At 43.9% G+C, this 18,031-nt stretch overlaps 1 protein-coding gene across 6 annotated transcripts in view; it reads right to left on the bottom strand.

The window, feature by feature from the left end:
• rcor3 (REST corepressor 3) overlaps positions 1-18,031 on the bottom strand; it is a 27,795-nt gene extending 9,764 nt beyond the window's left edge. For 3 of the 6 annotated variants that reach the window (XM_042333255.1, XM_042333258.1, XM_042333260.1), the window contains exons 1-7: positions 17,760-17,960; positions 16,187-16,243; positions 9,084-9,161; positions 6,270-6,322; positions 5,034-5,195; positions 1,343-1,467; positions 393-471 (exon numbers count right to left, since the gene is read on the bottom strand). In XM_042333255.1, coding sequence (XP_042189189.1) covers positions 393-471; positions 1,343-1,467; positions 5,034-5,195; positions 6,270-6,322; positions 9,084-9,161; positions 16,187-16,243; positions 17,760-17,889 — 684 coding nt within the window. In that variant the 5' untranslated portion in view covers positions 17,890-17,960. Of the gene's footprint in view, positions 1-392; positions 472-1,342; positions 1,468-5,016; positions 5,196-6,269; positions 6,323-9,083; positions 9,162-14,904; positions 14,944-16,186; positions 16,244-17,759 lie in introns of those variants that run through there. The other 3 variants (XM_042333259.1, XM_042333256.1, XM_042333257.1) reach the window with 3 other exon arrangements.

The raw sequence follows: 18,031 nt of genomic DNA, 5'->3' as shown, positions 1-18,031 counted from the left end.
GCAATAACCTTCAGCAGAGGAGCCAGATTCACCATTGATTCGTTGGGCTGAACGGCTTCCTTTTGTGCTTTACGTTTTATCATTTCATGAAAGACGAAACAAAACAATTTACATTTTTAAAGTATCTGATTAAGTTAAGACCATGAAGTTTCAAAGTATTGAGCTTGAGGTTTCAATAATTTGAACATTCTAGGTTGAAATTGTAAACAAACAACATTTTGGTTGGAAAGCAACCTTCTGTTACCGCAGCCCAAACACCCCCACAACACACCCTTAATTTTGACCTTGTCAGGCAACCGTTCCAAAAACATGCTTGAACCTTTATAGCCCTGCACTGATGAAACTTCAGAGCTGAATATCTAGCTCAGTTATGCTCCTAAAAGTTGTCTCACCTCTTTCTTAGCTTCTTTAGTGGGATCGTAATCACGATCATGAATGTTGTGCACAGTTCCTTCCTCCATCTCGTTATCACTGAAATCAAGAAGCTAATGTGAATCTTACTTAAGGTGGCACACGCACAATGTTGTTTTGTGCCAAAAGGCAAATATAACGTTCTGAAAAAAGACACATCACAAAATCCATTAAGCTGATTGTGTCTATCCTTATTAAACGGATATTAATAATAATCCTTGCATTTGATATATAGTCTTTCACATCAAGCGCACAGCACATCTCAAAGTGCTTCTGAAGGATATATTGTAAAATATATTGACTTTGTATTTTAGAAATCAACATGGCAGACAATTTGCACATAGCAATGTCTCACAAACAGCCGTGAAGTGAATGACCATTTTACTAATGGAATTGTTTGCCCGGACACCAGGAGAAACTCCCTTCTCATTTTGAATTGTGTCACATGACTAATGTTTGTTCACTGATGTGGCAAATGTTTTGATAAAGTCAATTTTGTTCAGTCCAAAATAGTTTTTAAATAGTCAATTCAGCACCACAAAATACAATGAGACTCTCGAAAACTCAAATTGGGTGTTCTTTTGAATAGCACTTTTCACATCAGGAAGATGTCTCAAAGTGCTCAACAATGCTGGGGTGGGGAGGGAAACTGCAGTGTATAGTTTTATGATACATTCACAGATCTTGGATAATAAATACGACTGATTTTCTGCAAGCAGTAATAAGAGAAATAATATTTATTGTTGTACCAGAAGTGGATTGTTGGCCAGGACACCAGGAGAAATTTCCTTTTCATTTTGAATAGTGCCATGTGACTAACGATTGTATTAGTTTGCATTAAACACATGTTTAATGCAAAAGTTTTGACAAAGTTAATTTTGCTGAGCCAAGAATAGTTTGTGCTGTCGAAACACATTGGACTTGCACTCACCTTTCATTTTGATTGTTTCTATTTGTTAATTTTCGTGCTTGCCGATCCATTAAACTGGTTCGTGACCGTGTTTTTTTCCAAGAATAGTAGTACTTCACAAGACTTGCGATAGACTTATCTGGTAGCTGAGAAACCACACACAGAGAACTGATCAATTACCTGTTGGGACTACCAACCCATTTCCATGCAGTAATGTTCTACAAATTCATTTACCAATGACCCCAGTATGAAATTCAACCATGTGAATATAACAGATTTGAAGGGGAAGGAGGAAAAGAAAAAAGCATTTTTTTAAAATACTCAAAACCTTCTAAAACAAAAATAACTGTTAAAGGAGAAGTGTATTCAATAATGAAATACCATCTTTTTAATTTGATGGGGAAGGAGGAAACGAAAAACACTATCAGACTTTATCCCACGTGAAGGGCGATGAGTTGTTTAAAATGTGGTAATGCACAAAAATTTAATTTCATGATTTGCATCAGTGGACCTGATAGATATCCAACATTTCAGTGCAACTAGACGATCTGACATGCACTCAACTGCGATCATTCACTGCTTCTGGCAGCAATTGCCTGGATCAAGGTCTTCCCATCCGCTGAAAGCAGATGCCCATCAGATAGCTGATGAGCAAACTCTGAGGCTTGGGGTGACAGCTGCTGGAAGGTGTTAACTGGAGTCCACGTTCGTGAACAGTGCCTGAAATCCATTGTCTAACGACTATTCTCCGGGAGGGGGGGTTAAGTGGGGATTCCTTGGAGCTGAATTTGCTCCAAGGTGACATGCCTGACAACAGAACGGAAGAATCAAGCCAGCCCTCTATGACGGTCTCATTAGGGCCGGTTACTGAACCAGGTGGGTATGCAGTATTCCAGGGCGATGCTGGTGACAGCACAGCAAGCCTGGCTCATCGGCAACACCTGGAAGGCCAGACCAGTCACTTGGGGGCAGGGTGTCATCCCATTCAACTCCTGTTAGCCTTGCAAGTCAAAGCCCTAATGGTGAGGTGGTCCTAGCTGGCCAAGCAGCGAGAAGGCTTGCCAGATGGCAATGGCAAGCTATGTGGTTTTAGTTGGTTAGACTCCAGCAGTAATCCAACGGACACTCTGAGGACCCCAAGCCTTGGCTCTTGCCAACCTGTGCCTAATACGTTCCAGAATTAGGTAAGCAGAATTCGATCCTCCAGGGAGAGAGCGCACATTCAATTTCAACAATCTATCTCTGGGATTTCTATGTGTAGGTAGGACGTGTGAAAACCTCAGCTTGTTCGTTTTTTTTTACTTTGAAATACACTAGGAAACAGTTTATCTAAATACCACTTCACCTTTAGAGGAAATAAGGCAAAGAGCAATAGAATGATTCTGCGTGCCAACTAATGCAGTTTAAAATAGGCATTGTGAAGTTATTATGATGATTTCATTCTACATCATTTATGCTCAATACTCATAGAACTGATTCACATTGGCCTTTGGTCATTATATTGCCACTATCATCTCAGGTTCTCTGACCCACATAAACAATCAATACAATCTCACTTCACATCAAAAGGGCTCAATCAACAACAACAACAACAAGATTCCATTTATAAAGCGCCTTTCACGTCAGGAGGACGTCCCAAGGCGCTGCACAGTTGGGTCATGACCCGAGCAGGGGGGAATGGTCAGGGTGAGGGGAGGGGGGGGGGGGGGGGGAGGGGAGGGGAGCTGAAGGCACGGTCAAAGAGAAAGGTTTTGAGACCAGCCTTGAAGGAGGAAAGGGAAGAAGCAAGGCGAAGGCACTGGGGGATGGAGTTCCAGAGCTTGGGGGCTGAGAGGCTGAAGGCCCGACAACCGATGGTAGGGCGGGGGGGGGGACGTGGAGCAGACCAGAGCCAGAGGAACGGAGGGTACGGGCAGGTAGGTAGGGGATAGTAGGTTGGAGAGGTAGGAGGGAGCAAGACCGTGAATGGCCTTGTAGGTGAGGATGAGGATCTTGAAATCAATCCTCTGGGGATGGGGAGCCAGTGGAGGCGAGCGAGGGTGGGAGTGATGTGGTCCCGAAGCCTGGTGCGGGACAGTACACGAGCTGCAGAGTTCTGAATGACCTGCAGCTTGTGGAGGGAGGTGGCGGGAAGGCCAGCGAGGAGAGAGTTCCCATAGTCCAGCCTTGAGGTGACAAAGGCACTTTTGTCAATCAATCTATTAAATCTATTAAATCTATTAAAAGGAATAACTTCACATTTGAGAAGGAATGAGCAGCCGAAACTTGCATAAACAGCAAACCCCAAACCAGTCCACCCAGACTAGGTGAGATCAACCTGCAGGTTGCAGTTGCTTGATCCTCAATTTTTAAATGTGTTTTTTTCCAACCATACATCTGTTTGCCATTTTAAAACAATTCATGGATTCTGCTTCCAACACAGTATGCAGCAGAGAATTACATCCTATGAAAGGAGTCCCAGTCGTTTAAGAACATTTGGGCCATCAGTCATTTAATGTAGTCGGTCTCTCCAAATGAGTCATAGAAAAATTCTGTTCCATTGAATACAGTTGATTTGTTTTTCTTATCTCCACTGACTGAAAAAACAAAATTTCCTTCAAGCAGCCCTGAGAAAGTGACCTGGCAAAGGTGACTGGTAACACACAGGTTATGTGGTGTGGGCGAAAAAGGGAAATTATTAACAAGAAGTGGGAACTAGCCCTGCAGTTGGCTCAAAGAAACCTAACCAGTAATCTGATAAAAGGGGCTGGCATAAATATTTCATCCAGCTGCAGAATTACAGAAGCAATATTGAAAGCACAATCTTCATTGCAGTTGCGACAAAAATATTCATGAGCTACCATCGGCAAATATGGCTCACTCTGTTAAAATGATATACTATACATTTTAATGGAGTCCTATAGCTCAGCGGTTAGAGTGCTCGCCTCGCAAGCGAGAGATCTGGGTTTCATTCCCGGCAGGGTGGAATGTTGAGCAAGTTTCCTTACTCCACACATCTCTATTTACCTAGCAGTAAATAGGAATCCAGTTGTTAATCGATTGGCGGATCGCTTTTCCAGGGGTAATAGTTCTGTCATAAAATAATGATAATAAAATTGGTCACTTCAATCCACGATTGTTCATGGGACACTGCTGTGTGTAATTGGCTGCCGTGTTTCACCAACAAAATATACAGTCAATTCACTTTACAGTATATTCTGTGAAGTGATTTGAGACATCTCGAAGACGTGATAAGGCGCTATATTAAATGCATGGATTATTATTATTATTGCAAAAATTAAGTTTGGGCCACAATCCTACTGTTCAAGATCCAAATTGGGTCCAGGATTCAAAGGTATAAACACTAATGTCTACACTCAAGATATAAGTCAAAGCACCATGTTTATAATTGACAAAAACAGGATTACATTTCAACCTGAGGATTTCTATCAGCAGAATTGTGTTTCTTTTCTATAAATAGCTACATGGATGATTGTTTTAATAGTCCTGATTGGTAACCTTGTCTGCAATCATTATACATATTGAATAATTTGCACCGTACAATTTCTTGCTCTTGTAATTCCTAAAGATTTCGATCACTGAGCTACATTCCAACGTGTACTGCACTATGTTTTAAATGCTCTGTCAACTTCTTCCACAAAAATCCAATCTAAACTTAGTAGAAAGCATGTAAGGTGCAATTTTTGATGTCATACCATAAGGGTCTAGTTACCATTTGCTGAATCCTGTGAAAGCTCTTGCCATGAAAGCTGAAGGCCTGTTCAAAGAGCACCTTATCTTCCACAGTCCATTCATCAGGAAAAGGAGTAAAGTTAGGCAAGTCGGCCAGTGACTTCTCAATGTTATGCTTATGCCAAAATAACATTCCCAGAGCCTGAGGAAGCAAAAGATTGAACAAATTGGAAAAAGTTTTCATAAGATTGCACAGAGTTCATCGCCAGTATAAGGCCAAAGAAAATCGAACAGTAAAGAGACATCTGTGATCATTAGATAATTCATCTTTGTAATTCCAAAGTTTATGCTGTTTACACAGAATTAACAAGTGGAAAGACAGCAAGAAACAGAAAGATGCAGAAGATATACAAGCCAAGTAGTGTGATTCATAACAAAACCACCTTAATTACAGATAGCATTAATGCTTTGAAATTGCCCTATGTTTTCATTCCTTTATGAACCCAGTGGTAACAGTTCTTTCAGTTTTGGAGCTTTTTCGCCTCCAGTACCGTGTGTGAGATAGGAACCTACAACTGTGATATTCCATATCCATGCTGAAAGTTACAATGACAGGGATATAATCACAGCACGTGTTCAGCAATAATAATCGATAACATTTAGCATTTAATACTAAAGCAAAGATTTTTAAAATAAAAACAATATTATAACCTGCATTGGAATCAGCAATATTGAGGGTGGCAATGCTGGGAGAAGGTAAGGGAAATCAGGCATTGAAAGAGGATTACAAAGATGATTTTGCAAGTTTTTAAACTTTGAATATGAATCAAATAATACTTCAGCTGTACATGGAGGATAGTACACCAGCTGACTCCTAATATCTACACACAGCATGAGTCGCATCACGGGAATGTTTACACTTAGGATGGACTCAACTTTTAATTATAACTTGTTGCCGATCAGTCAGCATCCAAGACAGAATAGGATGCCCCCAACTACATAGAACATTAACTCTTGCTGAATTTACACAAACAGCTTTTCGACAACTCAAAATACTAAGTCAGCTTGAAGCAGAACAACCTTCTTATACTAACTAAAATGTGGCCAGGAGTGCTTTATATCAAAGTGTTGTCAGAGAACAATGTTTTCTTTTAAAGCTTTATGGAAGGAAACTGGTTTAGTGCTTGACTGCATGAGAAAATCTATGTGGTCACTTAGTCAAATGTAGCTTTTTCTGGTGCTGAATGAGCCTGGTAAAGAAGGTACTTCTACAAACCTGTTCCACATTGTAGCCATGTTTTTCCTTGGCCACTGCAACATATTCATCTACTGTAAAACAGAAATACAGTGGCAATGTTAATACCCGTATTATGGAATACATATAAAGACATTTTTTTGTGCTCAACTCCGAAATTTGTCCCACCCCAGTTTTTTCTCCTTCTTGAAATATTCTCTCAACTTTACCCACTGACACTTTTGCCATGATTTCCCAACATGCGGTAGGAGATGGGAATTGGACTGAAAAGTGAAACTGGGTGCACCAGGATACTAGAGAACTGATAAATAATTCGTTATGCTTTATTAGAATAGTAATTTTTAAATACTGCAAATTTACGGAGTGTAATATTGAAACCGTGACAATATCGCACACAATCTGCCAAATACAAACACCACACTACCGCAAGTAGAAACAGGGTTAAGTATCCAGCACTGAAGGTTTGCTCCTGGGGAAGTTGAGAGGAATGCAGTTATGTGTTACCACCTGCCTAAGCCTGACTTCCTGTTTCCAAGCAGCCAATGAAAGATGCAATGGCTCACTATTACGCTCTGGAATGAGGTAGTACCAACTGCTATCAAATCCTTTAAACATTTTCAAGGCATTGGTGGCACATACAGAGAACAAATGAGGGAAATTAGGAGGAATTTCTTTACATAGAGTTGATCGGATATGAAACACCGTGCCAGGTGTGATAGTCCTGGCAGAATCCACATCAGCTTTCAAGACATAACTGGATAGATATCTAAAATGGAATCATTTGCATTGGGGTGGGGAAAAAGCAGGGAAACAGGAATAAATGGATCGTTGTTTCAAAGAGCTCAGTGAATTCAACAATGCGTTGAATTCCCTTCTTCTGTGTTGTACATGTTGATGGTTCTACTCAATTGGTTAGCTGATGACATTGCAAAATGAATTAAGATTAGGTATTGGATGCAGCAAAGATGACATACTTTTTATATTGTTATGCTTTAAAGAAAAGGCAACCTAACAAAGCAGAAATCAACCAAGAATTCCACAAACTAGTGCTGCAAGGTGCCTATCATCATCATCATCATCATCATCATCATCATCATCATCATGTGTGTGTCTGCACATCACTTACTATTGTTTGAAAACATGATGGAGAAAAGGGAGTTCTTTTGAAAACCGCATACCATTAAACGATCTATAAATCCATTCATTTTCATACAAGCACACAGAGTACTCAAAGAAAATGGGGTTAATTCTCCATGGATATGCTTTATGTACGCAACAATGGATCAATCATCAACATCATTATTTTCTTACATTATGCTTTGGAAACAGTGAAGCAAGAATATACCCTTTATACTCTGTGAAAGGCAAGAATTACAGACAGCCTCATATTTTTCCTGCACCATTTGCTTCCTATCTGTGCTCAATGAAGTGACAGATGTCAAAGCTGCAAAATGGAGCCACTTTTAACATGGAGTTTTAAAAATGAAGAAGTCTGAGCAAGGTGCAAAGTAGACTTTGTAAAAGTATATTAAAAGCACAGACTGAACATGGTGCAGAGTAAAATGGATCTCAGAAAGATACATTAAGGGCACAGTGCAGAGTAAAATGGAGCTTGTAAAAGTACATGAAGAGCACAGTGCAGAGTAAAGTGGATCTCATGAAGGTACATTATGGGCACAGCCTGAATACCGTAGAGTAGTGTTCAGTCTTTCTTCCAGCAATAGATCCAAAACTCCACCTAATCTTAACCTGTTAAAATGTTTTTGTTTGTAGTTTAAGTCATGCAAAATTGTGAAAATTCTTAAATTCTTTTCACAACTGTGGATATCCAGCTTCCAAATTTAGACTAATTTTAAGTATATTGCAAAATTTAAATTTTAAAACAAAATAGCCTAACACACCAAGACTTGGTGGAATTTCAGGCCTATGTGCATTATTCTGTAGCTAAGTGGTTAGAGCACTTGCCTCGCAAGCGAGAGACCTGGGTTCAATTCCCGGGCAGGGCGAAAGATTGGGCAAGTTTCCTTATGCCACACGCCTCTGTTTACCTAGTAGGAACCCGGTCGTTAGTCGATTGGTGGATTGCTTTTCTGGGGGTAATAATTCCTTCAAAATAAATAAATAAATATGTCACTCAATCCATGACTGTTTGTGGGAGACTGCTGAGCACAATTGGCTGCCACATTTCGCCTATAAAATATACAGTCAATTAACTTGAATATATTTTCTGTGAAGCGCTTTGAGACGTCTCGAAGACATGATAAGGCGCTATATCAAATGCAAGGATTATAAACCCTCAACCTCAATAATGCAGCCTGTAATCCAACCACCTAATTTCATAAGCAGGACAGTCGTGCAACGTTAAAATTAAAGTATCAACAATATTTCACTTTTAAAAGAAATGATTTTTAGTAGAATTATTCGATTATTTGTACGTTCAATGCTTTGATCTGTGCAAAACACTGTAGAACAAAGACAAATAAAGACACAGTGTGCCTCTGTGCAAAAGAAAGCCCTTTGATGGGCTTGGAATCATAAGGTTTCGAGATAAAATGTACATTACAATAGTGTACTTTTATACTTATCAGTACTAACTGCTGTAGGCTGCTCTTGGGCTATTCCAACTGGCTTCTGATATTTCACGGCAAAAATTGGATACTGCAACAGTTACCAACACATGTATTGCCATTCTTTGACCTAAAATACATGCCTGGGACCGGGAGAATTATACAATTCCTAGAAATGGTTACTAGTTTCAAGAAAACAATGAATACCTTTAAAAATTGCCGGTGAGACAGTCATTGCCATAAAAACCCATTCTAAAATGTTACTTACACTTCATATCTGGTATTATGTGAAACGGCGACCAGACCAGCATACCACCGGTTTCTTTGTCACTGTGTTTTGTGGCACCTGTGTGAAGAAAACTCGAGTTAATCATTTGAGATAGAGTGCACATTTTTTAGTTGCAACAGTGAATACAGTAACTTTATAGGAGAGGAAAAACTTTACAGGAGGAAAAAGCACTGGTTAAACTACCGACACAAACTTATATTTATACAGTACTTTTCGCTTTGGAAAGACATCCAAGGCACTGGACAGTCCAGAGTTTGCACCAGTGCTGGATGGTGAAAGTCAGTGCTTTTGTTCAAGGATAAATCTTAGTTATTTTATTGTATTCCTATTTGTAACGTCACTTGCCACCTCAAACCTGATTCAGAGACCAAGAGCTGCAGAAGGCAACGATTCCTGATACACAATAAATACAAGTTAGTTAAGAAGTGAGTGCACCTTCCATAGAGTGGTAAAATAACTTACTCTGCCCCCCCACCCCAAAAGTCTGCATAATATATCAAGTGCAGTATTTAAGAAAATCTAAGGCTTACTTTTTTTATTAAAAAGTACCGATAACATTGCAATATCCTTAGAATAAGTGACAACGGAGAATTGCAATAGTGCACTTGAATTTGCAAGAAAGTTGCCTCCCCTCGCAAAAAAACCCCTGTAAAATCTGCCAGTGTCTTAGATTTGACTGATCCTTAGATTAAAGGAAATACAGTATTATGTTGACTAAAGAATGACATTTCATCAGCTCCTACATGATCAGCAACCAATTCTATCCGAGGTTTTAAATGTTAAAGACTCATCTTCGTTGCTGTCTTCAATTAAATATTCCTATTAAAATGACTGAATGCAACCTTTGTCCAGACTTTTTTTTAAATTACACGTAAGGTTGATGTACAAAAAGTTAATTGTTAAGTCGTACAGACTAAGTCAATTTCAACTCCTAGTCTTTCTGGAGGAGCGATTTCAAAATGGTAAATATGATCCATACTCAGGTTCATATACCAGCTGCTTGGTCACCTGGATCCTGAAATGTAATTGTAACCTGCGAATCACTCCAGGGCCATTATTATAACAATAATAATCCTTAAATTTGGTATACAGCAGTGCCTTCACATCGGGGGTACATCGCAAAAAGCTTCGCAGGATATACTGTAAGTGTAGTGACTTTGTCTTTTGTGGGCAAACGCGGCAGCCAATTTGCACACAGCATGCCACCCAAACAGCTATGAAGTGAATGACCAATATTTTATTTGATGGATTGTTGACCAGGATACCTGGAGAAATTCCCTTCTCTTTTTGAATGAAAAGATCTTCAACGTCCACCTGAACAAGCACACACGGGACATTGGTTTAACGTGTCATTCGAAGCAGTCAATGTCATGAAAACATTTGCTTATTTATTATTTTTTTGGTCTCAAAACAGCTCAGTGCTAAGTGCAAGTGTCCCTTACATGTGACAATATTTACACTGTGCAATTAACTGTTGCTACATAATTACTTAAAATTTATCAAATCACAGTCAACAGTTGAGCAAAACAAAATGCTTGTTAATATATTCCTCTAAACTGGCTGTAAAATACATCAACTGTCCCATTGAGTCTGCTTCTACCAACAGGCTCTTTACAGTATTATACACAAAGAGGGCAGCAACTTCAGCAAAAAAAACATTTTAGCTAATCATTTGTGTTAGGGAAGGGGTGGGGGGGGGGAAGCCTCATGCATTCACAATAATGTCACCTTGTAACTGACATAGACCCACCTTGCTACAAGCTGCAATGCTGTGCTGTTTGGCAAACAAATTGATTTGCTTACAAACATGTTGCTCAAAAACACAACCCCCCTTTTCACCTTTCAGGAAGTCGAGTTAACGGAAAGCAAAACCGTGACTAAACAATCTCTTCAGCTGCTACAATATTTGACTTGCCATGGCCGGTTCTTTGTGGAATTAAAAGACCATTTATCTCAAAAACATCCCAGCTACCAATCATTTGTTTGTTTGTTTGTTTATTTATTAACGGATCATGAATAGACCAGTTCTTCCCTCATCCAATAGACGATGGCTAAATGCACGTAATCCTCCCCCACCACAGTCACGTTTCATTTCATTGGATTTTTAGAGCAGGAGAATCAATACTGTTGATGTAGTGGTATAGTGTATGTTAGGCGTTCAAAATATCCAGACATCCCATCCGCCACTCATTTCATTTGCAGAGAAAAAAAGTATTTCTGCTCACTACTTCAAAGAACAATTTTTTTTGGGGGGGTGGGGAGGTGGGGATGCAGCTAGATGTCTTGGGACACAAGGAAACCCATTGCCATCCAAGTCTTCAAAAGAGTTCCACACTTGTAGTGTAGTGTTTCCATTTGTCTGGTATAGCGGGAGCATTTTCTCAAACAAGGGATATTCTGTCCAGCATACCTCTAAATCCCTCTAGTGCTGGACTTCCTCGAATGCAAAGTCAAGGGGATCCGCTCAGCTGCCTCTGCCATTCCATCTTCTACACCCTCCCCATCTCCCCCTGCCACCCCGGTCCTTACTCATCCCTCCCTCCACACCTTCTGTCAGACATCAAGTCCTGGATGAGAGCTAATTTTCTTCAGTTGAACATCAACAAGACCGAGGCTCTCCTGATTGGTTCCCGTCAGCGCCTCAACAACAACAACAACAAGATTGCATTTATAGAGCGCCTTTCACGTCGGGAGGATGTCCCAAGTTGCTGGACAGTTGGGTCAGGACCCGAGCAGGGGGGAAATGGTCAGGGTGAGGGGCGGGAGCGCAGAGGGGGTAAAGAGTCGAGAGGGGAGCTGAAGGCACGGTTGAAGAGAAAGGTCTTGAGACCGGCCTTGAAGGAGGAAAGGGAAGAGGCGACGAAGGCACTGGGGGATGGAGTTCCAGAGCCTAGGGGCTGAGAGGCTGAAAGCCCGGCCACCGATGGTAGGGCGGTTAGGGCGGGGGATGTGGAGCAGACCGGAGCCAGAGGAATGGAGGGTACGGGTAGGTAAGTAGGGGGATAGTAGGTTGGAGAGGTAGGAGGGAGCGAGGCCGTGAATGGCCTTGTAGGTGAGGATGAGGATCTTGAATTCGATCCTCTGGGGGATGGGAAGCCAGTGGAGGCGAGCGAGGGTGGGAGTGATGTGGTCGCGAAGCCTGGTGCGGGACAGTACACGAGCTGCAGAGTTCTGAATGACCTGCAGCTTGTGGAGGGAGGTGCCGGGAAGGCCGGCGAGGAGAGAGTTCCCATAGTCCAGTCTTGAGGTGATAAAGGCTTCCTCACTGACAGCATCACTGTCCATGGTTGCAAGGTCCACCTTGCTAAGCCAGTCTGGAAATTTGGGGTCTGTTTGACCCTCAACTATCCTTTCTACCCCACAGATGCGCCATGACTCGCTATGCCTTCCCCCACCTCCACAACATCGCCCGGCTCCGCCACTATCTCACACCACAGGCCGCCAAAACCCTCATACATGCTTTTTCATTACAACGAGGCTCGACTATGCAAACTCCTTGCTTGTCGCCCTCCGCAACTCCCATCATCGCCCATCTCCACTGGCTTCCCATCACACAGAGGATGCAGTTCAAGATCCTGTTCCTCACCTTCAAAGCCCTCCATGGTCTTGCTCCACCTACTTCTGTGACCTCCTAACCCCCTACCATCCCGCTCACTCCCTCTGCTCAGCAGGCTCCAGTCTGCTTCACGTCCCTCACCTCGCTTGCCCCACTACTGGCTGGCGGGCCTTCTGCCACTCTGCCCCTCCCTCTGGAATTTTATCCCACAGTCCCTCTGCCTCACGCCCTCCATTGCCTCCTTCAAGACCCTCCTCTTCGACTGTGCTTTTGATCACCATGCTTCCCCCCCCTGACATCCACTCTCCACAATCCCAACCCCCAGCTCGGGTCCGAAACACAGACTGTCCAGCACGTTGGGACGTCCTCCCGACATGTAAGGTGCTATACAAATGTCATTTTGTTGTTGTTGTTGTAGTAGTGTTGGAAGTCATGCTATCACATGGGCTTAAGCAATACTGTCCAAGTCTTTAAATACTAAACACCTTGTAGTTGTTTAAAAAAAACTAAACTCTCTTTATAATAATAGTCCTTGCAGTTGAAATAGGTCCTTATCACGTCTTCAAGACGTTTCAAAGCGCTTCACAGAATATACTGTAATGAATTGACTCTATATTTTGTGGGTGAAATCTTTAAAATATTGATACACAAGGAAAAAAAACATGCACAAGTTTACCTCGTGTCCCCATGAATTATTCCAGTGACAAGACCCTCTTCATGGGTCTTGTCACTGGAATGACAAGATCCAAGTTATCTAGTTTTAGGTTCCTCGTAGCATTGACTTTCCCAAGCGTCTCAGACTCCTGCTTCTGGTAGAGGCTCCCTTACTGGCCTGTTCCTTTTTCTTTGTGGCAACCTTCCCTCATCCTTCACCAAGCAACTGGCTTCTCTCCTTCTCCTCAGACATACCAGCTTCATCGCTTCAATGCCCCTTTCACAGTGTAAACTGCCCCAACTTGATCTGCTGTGTGAGGGAACCGGCTAAACTGTTATGACACTTCACAAGATATACAATGTGAAACTACTAAAAAATAGTTAGAAAAAAAACAAACAAAAAAAAAGTATCAGCATTATTGCACAGAATTATCAGCTGTTGTTTACAATTAGTGTGCCTTAACCCCAAAACCAGCTGGAAAAAAACACTTGCTGGGTTTACATGAGGTTCAGCAATCTTAGATCTCAGCTGGCAACCACACACCCCGCAGTATGTACATTGATTACTTAGATCTTCAACGCTCTATCCTCTTAAACAGTGAGGAACCCTTTCTCCACTCTCTCCCGTAAAATAGGCGGCCAAGATCCGGATAGGAAATAATGGACAAAAGTGGACGCAATTCACAAGAATCCTAAGCTTAAAAACAGCTAGAAAAATATTCACATTAGCAATTAAACAATATTTTATTCACTTAATTTGACACTATCAACTACCACGCAAATGAGTGGTTACATAAAAGAGCAGCTAATATGTTTATCGATAGTATATTATGGCTCATTTAGTTCCTTTTTTAAAAAAATTAGGAAGGAAAAACAACCTTGTAAACTCCATTAGACTGACCCTATTGTTCTTCCCTCCACTTTTGTCCTCTCATTATCTCTTAAGCTGTGTCTTGGAGGTGGCAATTCATGATGAGGTACAGTTCCATTAGCCTGTGTGGACCTTTAATACAGCCCTCGCGCTCACTATTCACATCACCTAATCAAGGCAAGTCGGGCCGTGATGTTGGGAAATTATTTCTAAGTCTTGTGCTGGAGTTATCCTGAAAACCTTCCTTTTCGACTCCGCCATTGTTAAGCATTCTGAGACACTGCCCTGCGTGGATGGTGCTACATAAGTGCAAGTTGTTGTATGTGGAGTGGGACGAGATAAAGGGAAGAGATTCGTAGGTCAAGGGAAGAAATCCAATAAATATACAGGAATTGAGTCAGACAGACAGAGTTAGAGGTAAAGAGAGAGCAAGACAAACACACACAAAGATCCATTATTCAAATTGTTTCCATATTCCAATTAGTGCAGATATGGAGCTGTTTGCTGTACCTCAACCCAGTGAGTATTTTGCATGTGGGTTCATGGGGGAGGTGGGCTCAATAAAGCTGATCTTCATGATGCCTAGGGTTTCAGCAGGGGATGTTGGAAAGTTTCCCAGAGCCACATGTCCCCAATCCAGCCTAACTCAGCACATAATACAATCAACACTACATCAACCAGACCAGAAAACTGCCCTGATGTATGAGAAATGAGCTGACCTCAGTTGATGTCAATATACACAGCCTCAGTCCTCAAAGTAGCCTGAAAGAACAAAAACTATTTGAGGAAAGAGTATAAGGGATATTTGATTTTTTTCCTCAAAACTACATTACTGTATTATTAAGCTAAGTCTTCAAGACTATTTATTGCAATTTTAGATTACTGCTTTCAAGGCTTTGCAGTTAAAATACAAAAAAAAGCAACTGCAACTCTTTGAATAAAATTCAAATATATCAGAATAAAATTTCTCCCTCTCTCTCTCTCTCTCTCACACACACACACACACACAAAGGACTCCGATCGTCAAAAAGCATAGCATGAGGTAAACATGCCCTGATCTTGCACTTTTCCCAAAGTTTCAAAGCAGTACTACCCAGAGACGCAGACCAAAAAAAACGTTTACACACACACCCACCCACCCACACCCACCCACACCCACACACACACACCCACCCACACACACACACACCCCCACCCACCCACCCCACCCCCCCCCACCCACCCACCCCCCACACACACACACCCCACACACCACACCCCACACACCACCCACCCACACACACACACCCCCACCACCACACCACCACCCACACACACACCCACCCACCCACACACACCCACACCACACCACACACCCACACACACACACCCACCAACACACACACACCCACACACCACACCACACCACACACACACACCCACCCACACACACACCCACACACACACACCCACCCACACACATACCCACACACACACCCACACACACACCCACACACAAGGGGGTTCCAAGTGTTGGAAGTTATCAGACAGAGTAGGTTGCAATGGCAGAATCAAGTCACAGTAACCAGCGCTGTGTTTACAGACACTTCGACACGTATCAGTGTGTGTCAGTGGCCTCGTTTTGCCCCAAGTGCCCGCAAACCGCGCATGTCTAACCCTATTTAAAGAGCTTCTGTTTCCTTCCTGAGGCGGATTCGAGATCCCTGCTCTCTCCACACACAAATATGAAAGACACCATAGGCCTTTTCCTGCTCCAATGCACCAGTTTGGCAGAGGGGGGAAGGCAATACAAATAAAAGTTTTTTTTTGTACTTGGTTTCCTCATTCTACAAGATATTGGGAGCAATTGGATGGGGGGGGGGGGGTGGAGACACATTGCACCCTCCAGCAGCCATCCTAAAGCAACAGCACAGGAATTTTTTAATGTTTTTTTTAAAAAAAAATATCGAAACGTCGGGTTAAAGCATCAAGAGATTATTCTGCTTTTATTTTGGGGTTTACCTGCATCAAATTCTGGAACTGACGCTTGAAAATCCGAACCCACTCGCATTCCGACATCTGCAAACACAAAACAAACACAAATATTAGGAGCTGCACTGGGGGGAGAGAGAGGGAGAGAGGGAGGGAGGGAGGGAGGGAGAGAGGGGGATAAAGGCAACAAAAGCAGCATGAAGTTATTAGCATTAATAAGTTGCAACGTGAATGAACGAGGGGTTGGGGGGGGATACGAGGAAAAGGTGATGGGGAGAGGCTGAGGGGGAAGGGGGAGAGGGTTAGGAGAAAGGAGGGGAGGAGGGGAGGGTTGGAGGAGGAGATCGGGGAGAGGGTGAGAGGAAAGGATTAGGAGAAACGAGGGGATGAGGGTAAGAGAAAAGGAGGGGGAGGGGGAAGGAGAGGGTGGTGGGGGGGAGGAAAGGGTGAGGGGGGAGGAGAGGATGAGGGTGAGGAGAGGGTGAGGAGTGAGGGGAGGAGGGAGAGGGGGAGGAGGAGGGGGAGGAGGAGAGGGTGGGGGGAGGAAGAGAGGGTGAGGGGAGGGTGAGGAAAGGCGGAGACAATGGGGGGAGGGGAGGAGTGAGGGTGAGGAGAGGGAGAGAGTGAGGGGAGAAGAGGATGGGGGGAGGGGAGGAGTGAGGGTGAGGGGAGGAGTGAGGGGAGGAGAGGATGGGGGTAGGGGAGGAGTGAGGGTGAGGGGAAGAGTGAGGGTGAGGGGAGGAGTGAGGGTGAGGGGAGGAGAGGGTGAGGGGAGGAGGAGAGGATGGGGCTGAGGGGAGGAGGAGAGGAGGAGGGTGAGGGGAGGAGGAGAGGATGGGGGTGAGGGGAGGAGTGAGGGTGAGGAGAGGGAGAGGGTGAGGGGAGGAGGAGAGGATGGGGCTGAGGGGAGGAGGAGGATGAGGGTGAGGGGAGGAGTGAGGGTGAGGGGAGGAGGAGAGGATGGGGGTGAGGGGAGGAGGAGAGGATGAAAGTGAGGGGAGGAGTGAGGGTGAGGGGAGGAGGATGAGGGTGAGGGGAGGATGGGGTGAGGGGAGGAGTGAGGGTGAGGGGAGGAGTGAGGGTGAGGGGAGGATGAGGGTGAGGGGAGGATGAGGGTGAGGGGAGGAGTGAGGGTGAGGGGAGGATGAGGGTGAGGGAGGAGGATGGGTGAGGGGAGGATGAGGGTGAGGGAGGAGTGAGGGTGAGGTGAGGGTGAGGGGAGGAGTGAGGGTGAGGTGAGGGTGAGGGGAGGAGTGAGGGTGAGGTGAGGGTGAGGGGAGGAGTGAGGGTGAGGGGAGGATGGGGTGAGGGGAGGAGGATGAGGGTGAGGGGAGGATGGGGTGAGGGGAGGAGTGAGGGTGAGGGAGGGTGAGGGAGGGTGAGGGTGAGGGGAGGGTGAGGGGAGGATGAGGGTGAGGGGAGGAGTGAGGGGAGGAGGGTGAGGGAGGAGGATGAGGGTGAGGGGAGGATGGGGTGAGGGGAGGAGTGAGGGTGAGGGGAGGATGAGGGTGAGGGGAGGATGAGGGTGAGGGGAGGAGAGGGAGAGGGTGAGGGAGAGAGGGTACGTGTTAAAGAAACATGGCACAGTATTGGAGGTTATTACCACAGCGCTCGTCGTCGCTGCCACTGTCCTCGGAGTAATGCCCATTAGATGAAGCTCCTGCGGGACTCCTGGTCCCGTTGGACCGACCTTTCCCCACATGTTCCGACCCTCTGTCCATCATCCCGGGCATTGCGGCGTTTGAACATGTAACTGCACTGAGAGGGAGAGGGGGAGAGGGAGAGGGGCTGTGCGGAGGGGAAGTGCTGGTCTTGGAAGCGTAAAAACAAACAGAGAGAAAGAGAGAGAGAAAGGGAAGGAAAGAGAGAGAGGAG

This window comes from Callorhinchus milii, unplaced genomic scaffold (assembly GCF_018977255.1).
Source record: "Callorhinchus milii isolate IMCB2004 unplaced genomic scaffold, IMCB_Cmil_1.0 Scaffold3, whole genome shotgun sequence".
NCBI classification, from domain to species: Eukaryota; Metazoa; Chordata; class Chondrichthyes; order Chimaeriformes; family Callorhinchidae; genus Callorhinchus; species Callorhinchus milii.
Note: the sequence above shows the minus strand (reverse complement) of the source record. Positions and strands in the feature narration are given on the sequence as shown.